At 33.9% G+C, this 17,402-nt stretch overlaps 1 protein-coding gene across 1 annotated transcript in view; it reads left to right on the top strand.

Moving 5' to 3' along the window:
* Window positions 1-1,302: 1,302 nt before the first annotated feature.
* Window positions 1,303-17,402, top strand: part of LOC149779980 (uncharacterized) — a 45,975-nt gene continuing 29,875 nt past the window's right edge. The window contains exons 1-7 of the mRNA XM_089936703.1: window positions 1,303-1,400; window positions 3,817-4,009; window positions 5,610-5,785; window positions 6,350-6,451; window positions 9,152-9,276; window positions 10,562-10,585; window positions 15,401-15,526. Of these exons, the coding sequence (XP_089792829.1) occupies window positions 3,830-4,009; window positions 5,610-5,785; window positions 6,350-6,451; window positions 9,152-9,276; window positions 10,562-10,585; window positions 15,401-15,526 (733 nt within the window). The 5' untranslated portion in view covers window positions 1,303-1,400; window positions 3,817-3,829. The remainder of the gene's footprint in view (window positions 1,401-3,816; window positions 4,010-5,609; window positions 5,786-6,349; window positions 6,452-9,151; window positions 9,277-10,561; window positions 10,586-15,400; window positions 15,527-17,402) is intronic.

Here is a 17,402-nt window from a genome sequence, read left to right as displayed (position 1 = left end):
ACTCGCAAGACGGACTCCTCGCGCTGCTGTTGCCTAAGGGTGCAGTTGCTTTCCACACATGCGTCAGCAATTTAAGAAAAAAGGGCCAGTAACCGATGGATACGCAGGTGTTCTGTTCAGACAAGGATTAATATGAAAAATATGTGTGTTCTGAAGGATTTAATGCCATTGGGTCAAAAGAAGAAAGATTTTACCTACCATATCGAGGTCGATTGAAATAAATATAATCATTACTAGCTAGCTGCTAGCTGCTGATATTACGAGCTGATATAAAAGCTTCATTCAGGATTGCGCCCCAGACAGTTGGTAATCTCTCCCATTAATGTAAAAAATAAAAAATAATAATTAAAAAAAAAAGAAGACGAAAAAAAGAAAGAAACAAACAGAAACAAAAGAAGCGAAAATATACCTGTAGACCTATGATCGGCATGGACCCTATTATGGTGACTATCTCAAAGAGTGGTTGAACGAGACTATGGGATTCGATGTCTAAGGGGGCGCTTAACAGATATTATGAGCTTCAAAGAGTGATTGGTGTAAGGTGGAGTTGTTTACATTTGCAACATGCACATTGTAGATGATATTAGCATACCTCCATATTACTTGTCTGTACTTAGGATGAAATTTCTTTGGATATTGTACTTGTGGAAATTGTACATGATCTAATAACACAATTAACCAGATAACTGCTTCTCTGTGCTAAAATAGTCAACCTGAAATAGTCAAAAGTACACTATCTTTATTAGCTATTAAAATAGGGGAAAGTTATCGGCTCTTTTTTTTTTTTTTACAAGTCCAAGAAAGAAAACTGATCAAGCGGAGCTAGTAATTTTTATTAAAGATGCACATCTGGAATAAGGTTAAGCTGTGTACTAAATTATCCATATAACACCCATCAATGAGACACCAAAATTAAGGGAATTAAATGTTTCTTGAATAATAACTAAGAAATGCAAAGTCTTTCTTAAATAGCCAGTATAACAAGTTAGGAAAACCTGGACATTCTTTTCCTTAAGAATCTAACCTCATGCTAAATACGAAATAGTAGAACGCAACATACGGAATGTAGCCTGGTTCCTGTTCATTCATTTTTAAATTCGAATAAAGACTGGGGACCAGTCTAATAGAACGTATCCTCGGTTAAGATATTCATGCGAAGTCGTTAAACAGTCCGTTACTTTTGTTAAAAGTAATTTCCATATCAAAGAACATTGTATCATTTGATGATTGATTGTTATCGTAAAATTATATTTACAATAGTGTTTGTTTATGTATATCAGTACTTCCAATTATTCGGGACTAAATGAAAGCAATTCGCGCATGAATAATTCATCGATCTAAAGTTGTCATAATCACCTTGGAGTCAATATGGCGGCGTCTAATGTTGGCTAGTGTTGGACGTAAGTTTAAACTGAATCGCATTAAAACCGATACTGTTTTTATTTTATTTGATACTTCTCATGAGAAAGTTTGATTGTTATCTAGTGGCTGACGTGTCTTATTTGTCAACGTTACAATTTCACTGACATTTACTAATATAAACGGGACAGACAAAAATGATAAAACGTCTCTCTAAACATTTCCTAAAATGTAATTTATATCGAATTATGGTATGGTAATAAGGAGAGAGTGTATATGTGTTTGTTGAAAATATTGGGCCATGTCACCAGCATTCCAAGCGTATATGTTTAAATGAATACAAGATGTTGAAAAGGAATGAATTTCAAAATGTATTATGTAATGCCTCGGAGCAAGTTCATGTCGGTAGTGGATGATTTAAAATAGCAAAAAACAGGAAAAAGTGGCGAGAATTGGTCTCCAACCAGTATGTTTCGTGGAATCAGAGGCAGAGTCTGCCATTCTTTAACACATGCTCCTATTCCGATGTTCATGACCATAAACTTGTATGCCTGTATTTAGGGAAAGAAGTCATGTTATAAAATTTTGCTTTGTATTGACAGGAAATCAATGTGTATCTCATACTGTATTGTCCACTGTATGTAAATAATTTGAGAATACACTCAGATGTGATCGAGTTGAAGAAGTTAAAGTGTTAGTTTTATTATTAGAATAAGGTGACCAGTTTTTGGAACAAGATTATAATCAAACAGTGCTTATTATACATGACCATCAGTAATTATCACTGATACATGTTTAGGCTCTTACAAAACATAACTAGAAAAAAGTGAAGACAAGCTTTATAAAATTCAACAAATAATTTATTTCCCTACAAAAACAAGGTAAAAATGAGAAAAGAACTTAGGTTTTACGAATCAAATCCAAAATTAATCCAAGAATTACAAAATAGAAGTCCTAGTAATAAAAAGGACTAAAGAAATTGAGTTCAGATCCTGATTATATCCTAAATGGAAGTTGATGATGTATGCAGTGGTCACCATTGTACTGATGTGTCAACATTTATTTGTTGAATCGCAGAAAATAATATTCCAGTATTTGAATTCTGTGTAAATTTCAATAACTGTCATTGTCCAATAATTAATTTAGAGCACAAGTATTTCCAGGGAAAAATAATCTCATGGAATATCAATAATTTGAAGAAAAATAAAATAATTAGCCCAAAACAACTGGTCACAGCATAAAAGACATTGACTTCTCAAGTGTTATGGCAAGAATAACTATTATTTCTCAAAACATCACTAATAAATCTAGCTACAATGCAAAACAGATGCCTGGATGTTGGTCAATCCTCTGGAAAAACCAGAGTTTGCAACAATTGCTACATATTATTTGCCACATAGGCCAGGTATGGTCTCGATTCCACTTTATGAATTTTACTCTGAGAAAGAATTTTTTTTTTTAAAAGTTGTTTTCTACAACTATTACTGGTTTGAATCAAGATCAGGAATTATGTCAAAAATCACTCAGAACTGAACATTTCCAGTAAATAAAGTTACATTACAGTAGCATGTAATGAAATAAAGAAATTTAAAACTAACAAACAAATAATTTAATTAAATCAAATATACATAACATCACATTAGGGTCATGTAACCTACTAGTCATAATTTTAATATACAGGCAGCACCAAGCCAGAAACATGTTTCCATTAGGTGAAAACATTTGATGTACTTGGATATTATATTTGATGTTAGTGTAAAATTGTCAAATACCATTATACTAGATTTCTCCCAATTATTATGGTAATATCTTTGCATAAATTTGAAATATATTATTAGTAATATTTAGTTCTAAAACAAAAATGACAGACACGAGTAATCTTGTTCACTATCAGAGTCAGAGGCTGAATGAAACTGAGCCGGTCACTTTCTCCAATGAGTCTAATGGCAGTCTTTGATTGACTGAATACAAATGATAATGTCTTAGTGTAATTATGAATCCTACTCCTAGTAAATCATAGTCTTAGAGCTTTAGTGATGCAACAGTGAAGTACCAAATTTATTTCCCTTCCTCCCACTATGCACCACCCCTGGCTTGGCAACTAAGGCAGTCTCTCATATTGCTGACCTCTTATGACAACACTGGATAGATTGATTGATTGATTGATTACATGAGTGCCTAATAAAGCCTTGTAGATGCCATGCAGTATCATGTAATGAACAATTCATTTAGAATTGTAATAAAAACAAAGAAATTAGAATAGCAGATTAATTGATCAAAAAGAGTCATAACAAAGTGTTTGAATTATGAGCACTTTGTTAAAACATATTTTTGTTACCTCTTTTATAGTTAAAAAATACACACTTTGTATGTAGATTTATCATTAAAACACAGGATCAAAATGTAAAAATGTATTTCAACATATATGTGATTATTACTCACTTTTGCATGTTACAGGTATTTGTTCCAGATGGGTGGTGATGTTGAGCCAGGGAAAAATTTCAGGGAAACCTGTCGCGGCAATGGCTGGTCCTGCCCTCCCCATCCACTCCAGTTTGTTGCTTGGATTTGTGTTGCATATTTTGCAATAATTCACTTCACCACACTTGTACCTGCTCTGCCTAAAGAATGGCATCCTGCTGGATACATTGTATCCTTTATATTTTATATGATACCTTATTTAGGGGTTCTTCATATTTCGTTAGAGTGCTGAGAGATACAGTACTTCTTCAGATGGAGTTATCTACCTTTTGGTTCGATGTGTTATAAACTATGCTCAGAAGCAAAGCCTTTGTACACTGAGAACCAGTCTAGAACGATACTCACATTCATGCCTTATAGTGCTGAACAAGAGGGATGTTCAGATCCATTTTTTGAAAGTTTAGCTGTGTTGAAGATGAACCTATGTCACAGTTTTCATTTATTTCTATTGTATGTATTATCATTTCAGCATAATTTGATAAATTGTGAGCACTTATTTTTGGTATATTGAAATAGGCCAAGATATCAAAATAATTGGTTTTCAGAGGCATAGTATGTTATTCATTGGGAAATCATGCAGACTTAAACTTTCTTGTTCATAGAATGATCTGTACATAAATAGTATGTAATCTTAATACAGAGTAATTATAAGCAATTAGCCAATCACATATCATAATTAAGCTTGTTACTGACTGATCCAGTGGCCTAGTGGTTAGAGCATCCGCCACAGAAACAGGAGGTCGTGGGTTCATTGCCCAGCCGAGTCATACCAAAGACTTACAGAAATGGTACTAACAGCTGCCTTGCTAGGCGCTGAGCATTAGGAGGTTAGTGTTAGGACTGGTTGGACTGGTGTCAGGATAATGTGACTGGGTGGGACATTGTGCTACATGTCTGCGGCATGATATCCCCAGTGCTGGACATCACTATAAACTGCTGCACTGCAGACATCGTAGCGATATGACTGAAAAATTGTTAAAGCTACGTTAAAAATCCTAATCACACACACACATAGTCATGTGACCTAATTATAATGACCAGATACAACAATTAATCTTGACCAAATTTTGGTGCCTAATTTAGACTGCTGTATTTTTGTGGTATTCTGAACCTTAAATGTTTCTTGATAGTTCAATAATGAATTGTTTGTGATGCTCTACTGACTTACAAAGTACTGTCACAGGCTTAGATGTAGGTATACAGTGGTCTTTGTCACATGCTTAGATGTAGGTATGCAGTGGTCTTTGTCACAGGCATTGATGTAGGTATACAGTGGTCTTTGTCACAGCCTTAGATGTAAGTATACAGTGGTCTTTGTCACAGGCTTAGATGTAAGTATACAGTGGTCTTTGTCACAGGCTTAGATGTAGGTATACAGAGGTATTTGTCACAGCCTTAGATGTAGGTATGCAATGGTCTTTGTCATAGGCTTAGATGTAGGTATACAGTGGTCTTTGAGATGGATTTGGGTTGCTATTTTATAGCACAGCAGCACAAGTAGGTTATGTAGTGTCATGGCAATTGAACTAAAGTACCTTGCCCAAGGACACACCTCTATAATTTAAAACAGATATTCCATCACTTCAAAGCAGTTATCCTTAACTGTATTAAATGTTAACAAATGGGGATTTTTTTCCGTCAATCTCAACTAATTTTGCTTATTTCTTTTCTACTAACAAGCTCAGACATGCCGTTGTTATGCCTAAAATTCCATATAATAATACCTGGTGCCCATGCACTGTAAAACATAATCCTTGACTCCAGCTTAGATTCCAGGGATAGCCCTTATAGTACATGTATTGTGCCACATTGTTTCTAGCAGCATCAACCCTGCAGATCCATCAGTGATGAACAAGAACAAAATTGGAAAAATTCCTGCATTTGATCGTAGCCGACACAGTCATGTCATAGAAAATTGTCACTGCTATATCTGTGAAGTTGATGTGTATGTATTCTTTCTGACATTGCCTTTTTTATTTTTAATATTACCAAATAATGGTGAAATCATTAATTATTGTATATTATTGCTGAACTTAGAAGATTTTGGTGAGTAATTTTGTATTTTAAAAAAATCTTTTAAATCAGTGCCTTTTGAAGCTGATTTGAATAAATGTCCGTAAGAGTTTCATTGTTTTTGCTGTCAGGCAAGCAGAGTTCAGATTACATGAACACTAATCAATTTGTAGGGCTATATGCACCACCTAGTTTTACTGAATAGTACTGATATGTGTAGAAAGATATTGCCATTTAATATCCCCTGTTGATGACTGTTGAATATCAAACCCTCCATTAATACTGTTTGAGATATTTGGAAGCATATTATTGCTCCTACTGAGTTTTGAACCTGGAATGCTTGGTGCCAGAGATAATACAATATGGTAACCACAATGCTAGCACCTATTCGTTATAATATGAAATTAAGCTTATGCTTCAATTCTATTCCTTTGAAAGAGATGCAATGTTATAATATACATTCATGTATATTTAGGACTGTCTTTTTCTTCTGTAGTGGTCCCAGATCTAAGCACTGCAGCGTTTGCAACAAGTGTGTTGCTGATTTTGACCACCACTGTAAATGGCTCAATAATTGTGTTGGTAGCCGAAATTACAGGTAAGGCAATTAAATTCATCATAAACTATGCATAATTTTCAGTTGCTCTGGATTTCAGTAACATTTTGTCTTAAGTATAAATGCAGAGGATTTTTTTCTTTTAAGGGAAACATTAACATTTGATATTTTTATTTTAAACTTAAGAGCAAAAAATTATGCTATAGCACAGCAGTTTTTAAAGTTGAGAACCACTGTTAGATGTTTAGAGATGGTTATTTTTGTTAAAAGGTTATTGTCAGTGTTTGTAAGAAAATTTATAGTAAAGTTTGTAAGTAAGCAATTTTCTCAGTTTTTGCCTTCCATGCAAAGGATTCGAGACACAATTATAGTGGTGTTGAGATTATTATTCTATAGCAGTGTAAAGTTATTTGCATATATCTCAACTCTGACGTGACTGCCAACTCATTGTGGTGATATATATATATATATATATATATATATATATATATATATATATATAGAATACAGATTATATGGCAAATAACAATCCTTTCATGTGCACTGGATCCAGCAACAAGGGATCACGTGTGTCATGGATTGATTAAGATAAATGCAATACACTGACAACAAACGGTGCGAAACTAGTATCTAGCTAACCGAGTGCTTTCGACTCTTTAATGAGTATTTTTTAAAGGCAATTACAAAACATTGACAAGACAAACAAATAAAACAGAAAAATGGCTATGTTTGCGAAACTTTGCATGGCTGTTTCATCATGAATTCAACCTTTTAACTGTATTATGTGTTAACTAGTTTGTTTCAGCTTGTTGCTGATACTGGAAAATATTTGTGCTGACCTAGAAATTGATGAGCCATAATGACATCCATTATTTTATGTAAATATATGTAAGCACAGATTATATCCCTGATATTTCATTGTCCTAGTAGTCATAGGCTATCAAGCAAATTTAGAGAATTATTTAAAAGAAAATATGTCGGCTGCAAAAGATAATTTTATTTGTGCATCGTTGTCTTTTTCTAGTCTTCTTGGCTTAAATGAGTTGACACATAATAGAGTTAAAAGGTTGAATTCCTGTAGAAACAGCCATGTAAAGTTTTGCAGACATAACCGTTTTTCTGTTTTATTTGTTTGTCTTGTGTATGTTTTGTATTTGCCTTTGAAAAAGACTCATTGAAGAGTCAAAAGCACTCGGTTAGCTAATTACTAGTTTCGCACTGTTCATTGTTAGTTTATTGCATTTATAGATATATGTATGTGTGTGTGTGTTTAAAAATCCTCAAAACCCTTTGTTTTGAAAAGTTTTCATTTGATTGAGGTTTTTGCAGATGTGAAAAAATTCTTTTTCTAAATGCTTATATGATGTGAGACAGAGGTGTGTCTGAGGGAATGTAATTATGGGAGCATCAGTATCTGTGCTTAAGAATGTACAAAATTAAGAAAGCTGTTATTTTGATTCAAATATATTTATTTAATGACCAATTAGCATACATATTCCTTCAAAAATCACTTCCTGTAACATGAATAAATACAGTTCTGTCTATACAGTCCTTGTCACAAGAAACATCTGAGGAACTAGATAAATTTATAACTGTGATACAAGTCTGTTCGAATTATGAATGATATTCCACAATGTTTAAATACTCCATATCATTCATAATGTTCACAGTTCAAAGGCCTGGCTTGAAGAAGTTATGGAACATTGTCTGTTTTTTCTTACCACCTTATATATCTACTGTGGTTTGTGTTTATTGTTGCATTTCTTGCGGAGTAGCCAGATTATGTGCATCCTTAGCAGTTATGACGTTTTCTTAATAGCTGTATAACATCAGAAACTGTGGGGTGTGTCATTGAGAATCTGACTGTTAGAATTGTGTTTAATCGGTCTCCATCAGCAAGGCAAAGCCACATGCTTGGCTAGGCCCTGATAGAAGCAAACACTGTTCTATTGATTATGTATACCAATGAATAATATCAAGCATTATATTAGGTGATTTGCAGATAAACATGGTCTTCATAAAATGGCTATCTAAAAGCATTAAAATCTGTCTCGTATTTATGGTGCGGAGACTTCAGATTAGCTAGTTGTCAGCTCTAATCTGTTCCAGCACACATGTTGAGTATTGTTTTAACCAAGTGTTTCCTTAGGATATTTTTCTGTACACTACTGAACTTGCTAACCATAATTAATCTGTTCCCATATGTGTCAGGAATTTAGCAGCTAAAATATATTTCCAAGTTTTGAACCAACTTTCTGTTGTGTGTTTTTTTTTAAAGTGTTGAATTTAAATTTGGGATAAATATTTGTTTCAGTATTCAGAGTTGAGAGTTTTCAGTTTATTGGGGAAAAAGTTATATCAAGGGAATTAAATAATTCTGTCATGCAGATTCTGGTATAATGAGGTTTTGGATTTTAGGAGTTTGTGTGTGTGTGTGTGTCTGTCTGTGTGTCTCTGTATATCTTAGTGTTTGTGTGCATGTGTCCTCTTTTTCAAAGTGTATTATGTTGTTTTTAGCTTTTGCAGTTAAATTTCATAATACAGGATTTTGCTGTTATACAGTGTTATAATTAGATTCGTTTCAAGGACTTGTATTTATGCTCGTAAGAAAGTGAGTTATAGTGGCCTACTTTTTTCCCTTCTCTAAAGAGTATTTTAGCTGTTTGGATCATGCATCAGCGTAGCCAACATTAAAAAGACTGCAAAATTGTTCCTATTATAATTTTTTTGTTTTCTTTTCAGGTGGTTTTTGGCCACTCTAATCACAGGTATTATAGGAATTCTGTTAGTGTTTACATTGGCACTTGTGGAATTCATTGCCTACTATACAGATAAGAATCATCGTGTGATCCTCTTGCCTTATATCAGTAAGTTTACCATATTTCTCTATCACAGCTATGAAATAAATCTATCATTTTAATACAGAAAGTTATGACTGTCAGGACAGGCAGTGTGTATGTAGCCTGTTTTGAATGATGGTAAAAGTAATTAAGAATTGGCAAAGAAAGCTTAAGGTAAAATATAACGTGTTTGAAGTTTCTGCATTTTTTTTTCTTCCTTAGATCAGATATATATTTATCTAATAGTTTTTGGTTTGATGTTCCTTATTCATTATGTGATTTAGTTGTCATATGGCTTTTAATGTTTTTGTTTCCTTCCACACATGATGCTGTCTATCTGTCAATCTATCCATCCATCTATTGATCACCCACCCACCCACTCAAATCCATCCATCCATCTGTTTTGTCTGTGAACAAAAATGGTAATTAAAAATCTATGTAAAGGCTATATACAACCAAAATCTGGTGTAACACAATTTTTATATAAAGACCACCTGCCCACAAAGATCACCATTTTCAGTCCCCTTGAAATTTCTTATACATTTTGGTTGTATATATCAACCACCAGTTCATTGTGACCAGTAACTGCTATTTTACAGTCTCCTTTATCCCAGCTTTATGCTTATAGTAACTGGTGACCAGTAATTATTAGATGGGTTAAATCTGTATTCTTCCTTTCCTCTTTTTTCTCTCATCTGTTATTCTTTTTACCTACCTTCCAACCCACATATCTGTCTAATCCTATGTATCACTTTTTAAGAGGATGAGGTTTATTAGAAGAAAAGTTTACCCCATATTTTTGTAGGATTGTATAGTTTTTGCAATATTTTTTATTTTATATGCAATTTACAGATTTGTGACATCTTTCTTTTTTATTTTATCTTGTAGTACTTAATGTTTTCATTTGACCCCCTAAAGCTATTGAGATTGAAATTTTTCTGTATTTAATTAATTTTTTACTTTAACTTACCATTACTTTAGATGTAAACATGTTTTTAATCTCATTTCCAAAAAGGGTACCTTTTTGTAAAAAGCACAAGAAAAGTGAATCCATCTTATAACTGTATAGGACAGATGGAAACTTGACCATGGTAGAGTACTGTAAAAATAAACGTAGCATTTTCCTTGTTGTTATTTCATCTGTGTTAAAATGAATTAATGAACCTTATATTACAAAATATGCATTTAGAAATATTATCATTTTTATCATGCCATTTACATTGGTAACTTTATCGTTTCAGGCTGGATTTTATATACCATTAGGCTTTTAGTAAATTAAAGAGGTTCAGATGATTTTTTTTCTATTCCACAGATACCTTTCCAAACGTGTCAGCTCGTAAGTATCTGTCACATGCAGTCTCTTTCATATACATATCTGCCATGGGTATATTTATTGTTGCCATCTTTTTGCTAACAGCAAGAGATATAATAGTAATTACATTTCCCTCCCCCTGTTGTCCAACCCCTTCTTCATTTGTCTGTCATCCCAACTTCCATCACACCTTCATGTTTACCTGGTAAATTTTATTACTGACTCTTGTTACACTTTTGTATCATTACTATAGATGTCAAAATTTTAGAAAAAGTCACCCGTGTACTCATCGATCCTAAAGATAGGTTACCCGGGTACCCGATCAAAGGGAAATTATATTAAATGTGAGCTTGAACCGCATTGTCTCAAGTTCATACCTGTCAGTCCCCCAAGAGATATAAGCGTACATGTAATTATTGTTAATACGAGTGGCAAAAATGCACATTCTGAACACATTCTTGAAAACATACATAAATTTTGCTACTTATCTGGATCTGCAGTTAAAATTCTTGTGGCAAATCAGCTAAATCCATACAGACAGAAAACAAATTTTTTTTATGCACAACATTCACTTTAACTAGTCTACATCACATGTTTTTAACTTTCGCTGAAATTCTTCTTAAAAAATTTGTAAAGTGCTATTGATTTGTCCTTTTCCTGATGCAACATGTTCTTCATTTTAACCAATCCCTCTCCTCTAACATTTTAAGTCATATAACATCCATCAATAAAGCCCGTTTCACTTCATATTTGGCGCTATGTTTTTATTGTAATATAGACTGGTCTGCTACTTAAGTGTGTATGAAACTATAATGAATCAGTGGCAGATATGTTTCAAATTCAAAAAACCTGTCTGTTTCCTTTGGATGACATGTACAGTTACTATAAATAGAAAATAAGGAAACTGTTTGACGTACATAGCCAAATGGTCTCACATGTCAAGAATACAAAATCAATAGACGGAGGACTACAATGGATCAGTGTCACATGACATGAGCCTTGAACTATACTTGTTATTCTGTGTCTGGCTCAATAATGACATCACCAGATATAATCTTTGATCTGAACTTGGAAACATGTTAGGGGTGGGTGGTTACATGGACTATACTGTATAAGTAATTTTAGTACCTGGGTAATTATGTTGACACCTTTAATCAGTGCAAAGAGTATGTTTTGTCCTACATTAGAGGTCCTGTCTTCATGGGCACGGTCTAAGAACAATGTTTCCAGTTCTCAATAGTAACTTTTAGTTTAAGATAGTGGGATGCAGTTTTGTTAATTATCTACTGGACGATGTATTAGGTGTTATTATTGGCTCATATAAGATCAAGGTAAGAAATCAAAGTACTGACACGTTTTCATGTATGCTCAAAATATTAGGGTGGTGGACATAAAGTCACTAACATTGTTTGCTTGTCTAATTACCAACATTGAGTTTCATCTGTAATTTGAGTTTTTGGCTGAACTTTGGCAAGCACAAATATGTTTCTGCATCAGAATGTTTCCTTTGTGGAGATATTATGATATCACTCCTTCTTGGTTCCATTGTAGAAAATAAGGGAGATACATGGAGAGAAAGTATGGATATCTTCACCGTGAAGTTGGGGACATGAGCTCCTCAGAATTGCTAATTCTATTCTTCACCTTTGTATTTAAATCTTAGTGCATAATTAAATTTGCTAGACTAAAGTTGATGGTTTTTGTTCTGTTGTTATTTGGTCAAAAAGACCTGCAAAGCTTTATGATATTTGTTTTATTTACAGACTACATGTAAATGCGGCAGTATAGAATCTTTGTTTATTTATATCTTGAATTTTGGTCAAAAAGCCCTATGAAGGCTTAGGATAGCTGTTGTATAAAAACTAACTTAAATGCAGCTGTATTGTACATGTTTCATGTTTTTGATGCTGCCATATCTTTGGAGTATATATATAGGCAATAGTGAGGAACTTATGTTCCCAACTTTTCAAAAGCCAATAGGGAATGGAGTTTATCTTTTGATGAACATATTAAATCACAGTACAAAGGAATGATGTCCTGTAGATCCTCTAATCAGGACTGAAAGACTCAAATTCCATATTAAAACTGGCTTAAATCAAATTTGTTTTAAAAAAAATAGTAATGCATGCAGTCAGACTTTTTGTTTTGAGTGAAATCAATGGCTACAACTTGACTAATGAACACATATAACCTATGTTCATTTGATGTCCCCCATCATGTCCTATTCTGTCATCTTGTCTGATGCATTTATATGTATCACCAATTTTTGTTTTTCACTCAGTAATTCTAATGCCTTTATGAATTGAAACTGAATTAGTACTATGCATTTGGAAGACCTGGATAAAGTTTAATTTTCACTATTGTCTGACAACCATATGGAGTTATGGCCCCTGCTTAGTTTAACCCTTTGCCATTCAATATCGCATCATTATTCATATTAATTGGGGCATCCGTGTCATATGGACACATTTCTATGAATTTCATCATTTTTGTTTCAGTAATTAGTCTAAGAAATGAACATGGGTTTGACTTATTGCCAAGTCCTTTCCTACATGTTCAAAAATTCTTTCTTGATAAAACTCATTTGCTTTATCCCTAAAATTTTGTTTGTTAATTTGAGGAATAATTCACATTTATTCTCACACTTCTAATCTATAACACAGTATTTTACACACCTGATGCTTGGCAGAGTATATACTGTTCTAACAGTGTCTTTCTGCCACATTTGATTTCAGCTATACCTTGTGCAGTGACCAGAATTTGGGGATTGCTTTCTTGTTTGTTAATAAAGAAACCTACTGAGTGTTGGGGTTAAAAGACAGTGAATTAAATTATATATGTTGAGATCAAATGGTCAAAATAAAAGCCTAAGCCATTCAAATTAAGATAAAAAAAACTTGCTTTTACATTATGAATTTGTTTTGACACAATTTTCTCTCAGTGAACTTCATAAAAAATTTACCCTTGCAGTTATTAAAGAACCTTTTGCTCTTAAGATGAAAGGGTCAAGGTCACTGTGACATGGTCACTGCTGTTTGGAGTCAGACATGCACTGCTGTCAAGGTACTATTGTACTGAGGTTGAAAGCTTAACACAGTGCATTCCCTGTACTATTGTACTGAGGTTGAAAGCTTAATGCAGTGCATTCCCTGTACTATTGTACTGATGTTGAAAGCTTGACACAGTGCATTCCCTGTACTATTGCACTGAGGGTGGAAGCTTATCACAATACATTCACTGTACTATTATACTGAGTTTGAAAGCTTGACACAGTGCATTCCCTGTACTGTTGTACTGAGGTTGAAAGCTTGACACAGTGCATTCCCTGTACTATTGCACTGAGGGTGGAAGCTTAACACAATACATTCACTGTACTGTTGTACTGAGGTTGAAAGCTAAACACAGTGCATTCCCTGTACTATTGTACTTGGGGTGAAAGCTCAACACTGTGCATTCCAAGTTCCATTATACTGAGCTATTACACTGAGGGTGAAAGCTTAACACAATGCATTCACTGTACTATTATACTGAGAGTGAGAGCTTAACACAATATATTCCCTGTACTATTATACTTAGGATGAAAGCTTAACACTTTGCATTCCCTGTACTATTGTACTGAAGATGGTAGCTTAACACTGAGCCTTCCCTGTAGTATTGTAGTGAATATAAAAGCTTAACACTCTGCATTCCCCATACTATTATACTAAGGATGAAAGCTTAACACAGTCCATTCCTTCTACTATTTTACTGGGGTTGATAGCTTAACACAGTGTGTTCCCTGTACTATTGTACTGGGGTTGATAGCTTAACACAGTACATTCCCTGTACTATTGTACTGGGGTTGATAGCTTAACACAGTGCATTCCCTGTACTATTGTACTGGGGTTGATAGCTTAATACAGTGCATTCCCTGTACTATTGTACTGAGGGTGAAAGCTTAACACAATGCATTCACTGTACTATTATACTGAGAGTGAGAGCTTAATATAGTGCATTTCCTGTACTATTGCACTAAGGATGAAAGCTTAACACTGTGCATTCCCTGTACTATTGTACTGAAGATGGAAGCTTAACACTGCATTCCCCATACTATTATACTAAGGATGAAAGCTGAACACAGTCCATTCCTTCTACTATTGTACTGGGGTTGATAGCTTAACACAGTGCGTTCCCTGTACTATATACTGAGGGTGAAAGCTTAACATTGTGCATTCCTAGCACTATTATACTGAGGGTGAAACCTTAACAGAGTGCATTCCCTGTACTAGTGTACTGAGGATGAAAGTGTGTCTGTTACACACAAGTGCATATAACACCGATTGAGTAGCATGATATTTTGGTGATGTGTGCTTAGTCGTGAGGGACCAATAATAATAATAAAATCCTACCCTGCTGGGTACTTGTACCCAATACCTGGCAAAATTTCCCTACTCGTCCATCCCTAATTTACAGTCATATGAACATATTAATTAATACAGTGAAATATCCCTGGACCTGACACTGCTTGGTCAATATCAGTAGACCTATTAACTAGTCAGAAGTTGGTGTTTATTTCTTATATGAATAGTCATTAATTTGGTATTCATCTCATGTGGCCTACTTTGCTTCAGTTATAAATACTGACCTTAGGCTACTCTGCTTTTTCTCTGGGAGAAATATGTGCCACAAAGAGAATGACAAAATTTACGCCCTAAGTTTTAAAATGATTATGGTGAAGTTTATTTCTGCAATTGTATAGGATCTTAATAATAATGACCAAGTATCAGTGTGTTAAAGTTCGGGATTGGCTATTGGTCATATTAATTCTTTGGCTTAATCATGTTTGATTTTGTCTTTCAGAATTTGAAGTCTTTCATCAGCCGACAACTGGTGAAGGATGGCTGGTACTTCTGGGTTTTACATTCATCCTGGGAATTCTTGCTGATGGCTTGCTCATCCATCTCTTTGGTTTCCACTGCTACCTTTGTAAGTCACAACTGGCAATTTAAGATCTATATGTTATGCTTTGCCTGTATCATCTGATAAAAAGACACAGGTATCTTGAACATATGCTTCGTCATTTATATTGTTGTCAACAGTGGTAAAATTATCTTTGAAGGATTTTGAGTTTTTAAAATCATACATAGGGAAGTTAAATCATTGTTTAGTTTGCAGGTTAGATAATTTTTTTGTAGAGCTTTTTTTTGTAAAAAAAATTCAGCTAATGTCATATTATAGCTTGAAAGCATATGGATTGAAGGCAGTGAGTCAATTATTTTTTAGCATACTTGGAAAGGTTGGGAGTAAAAGATGTAGATTGCCATGCCAAAGAAGACATGGAGTTATACCAAATATTTGTAAGCTTTCGAGTAAGCATCAGAATGTCTGAATAGAGGAAATACAGTTGAATTTTTTTAATAAGAAATTTGAGGGTTACCACAGGACACTTTTCATAATCTGTTGAATAAATGGCTTTGTCACATGGTGTTGCAACACTGCTTATCCCCCCTCTGGATATTGTTCTGTTTTGTGTGCGATAAATGCATATTCTCTTCTGTCATCATTAGATAGAAATTGAAAAGAATTGGGAGGTGAGTTTGTTATAAACTTCAATCTCCGACTTTCAGAGTGGGTCACTAAATTGAACAAAACTCTGTACCCTGTAAGTAATGGATTTACATCCTGTTGTAGGCAAGTACATATTTTCTTGAGATCATTATTTTCTGTGACAGATTTTTATTTGTTTGGGTGTGATGACCAATTTTTTTAAAGTCTACATTCAAAATATCACTTGCAAACCTTTGTGATTTCTGTTTGTGGCTGATTTAGTGGTTTTTAATGTATTCTTGTCATACATCTTGATTTGATTAAATGATATTGTTTGGGCTCTCGTATGTGTACTGGTAAACTTCAATGTAGAATACCCTCAGCTTTCCACCTAATATTTATAGGTCAGACTCCATGCACCATCCTTAAAAAACAGTATTTTGTTTAAACATGAACATTTTCCATAAAAGAAAATCTAAGCAAAAATGAAAAAGGCCATATAAATAACACTGATCATTTGGATTTCATATTTTAAAAAATAAAGAAATTGTTTTGAAGATATTTTTTGGCTCAAAATCTGTTTAAATTGGGGTAAAATGTAAACTAAAATGCAATGAACATTTTTTCTCTGTTAACCATTGAAGTTGTGTCAGAATTAAAATTGTTTCAAAAGGTAAGTTGTGTTACATTTATTTTTGTATAAAGTATAAATGATTTTAAAAGTATTGGTTAAATTGTGAATTTATAATCAGACATAAAAATATTTTGACTTCCATTATTTTCAGATACTGCCAAAGCTTAAATAGTGCCTAGATGCTTTTGTTGGACACCTTGAAACACGTTTACTCCCCACTTGGTGTTTTTAAGGGCTGATTCATTATTTTTATGTTATTTGATCTCTCTGAGGTCTGCTCCAGTTAACCTTTTGAATCTGATGTGTCTGGTTTGCATTCATGCCATTGTGGGTGACAAGAAAAGGCCAGCAAGCCTCTTGAGGTCTGCTGCAGTTAACCTTTTGAATCTGATGTGTCTGGTTTGCATTTATGCCATTGTGGGTGACAAGAAAAGGCCAGCAAGCCTCTTGAGGTCTGCTGCAGTTAACCTTTTGAATCTGATGTGTCTGGTTTGCATTCATGCCATTGTGGGTGACAAGAAAAGGCCAGCAAGCCTCTTGTCATATTTGAGGTTAGCTTACATTTTGCCAGCTTTTTACTTCAATTCACCAGTATCAAGATCGTTAAGATCAATTGTAGAAAAAATTATCCTTATGTTCCTAAAAATTCTTGTTTGTCCTTCTTCATGTCTTGCAAATGAA

The sequence above is a fragment of the Sinohyriopsis cumingii genome, chromosome 16, assembly GCF_028554795.1.
Source record: "Sinohyriopsis cumingii isolate HCF-2022 chromosome 16, ASM2855479v2, whole genome shotgun sequence".
Lineage (NCBI taxonomy): Eukaryota > Metazoa > Mollusca > Bivalvia > Unionida > Unionidae > Sinohyriopsis > Sinohyriopsis cumingii.
Note: the sequence above shows the minus strand (reverse complement) of the source record. Positions and strands in the feature narration are given on the sequence as shown.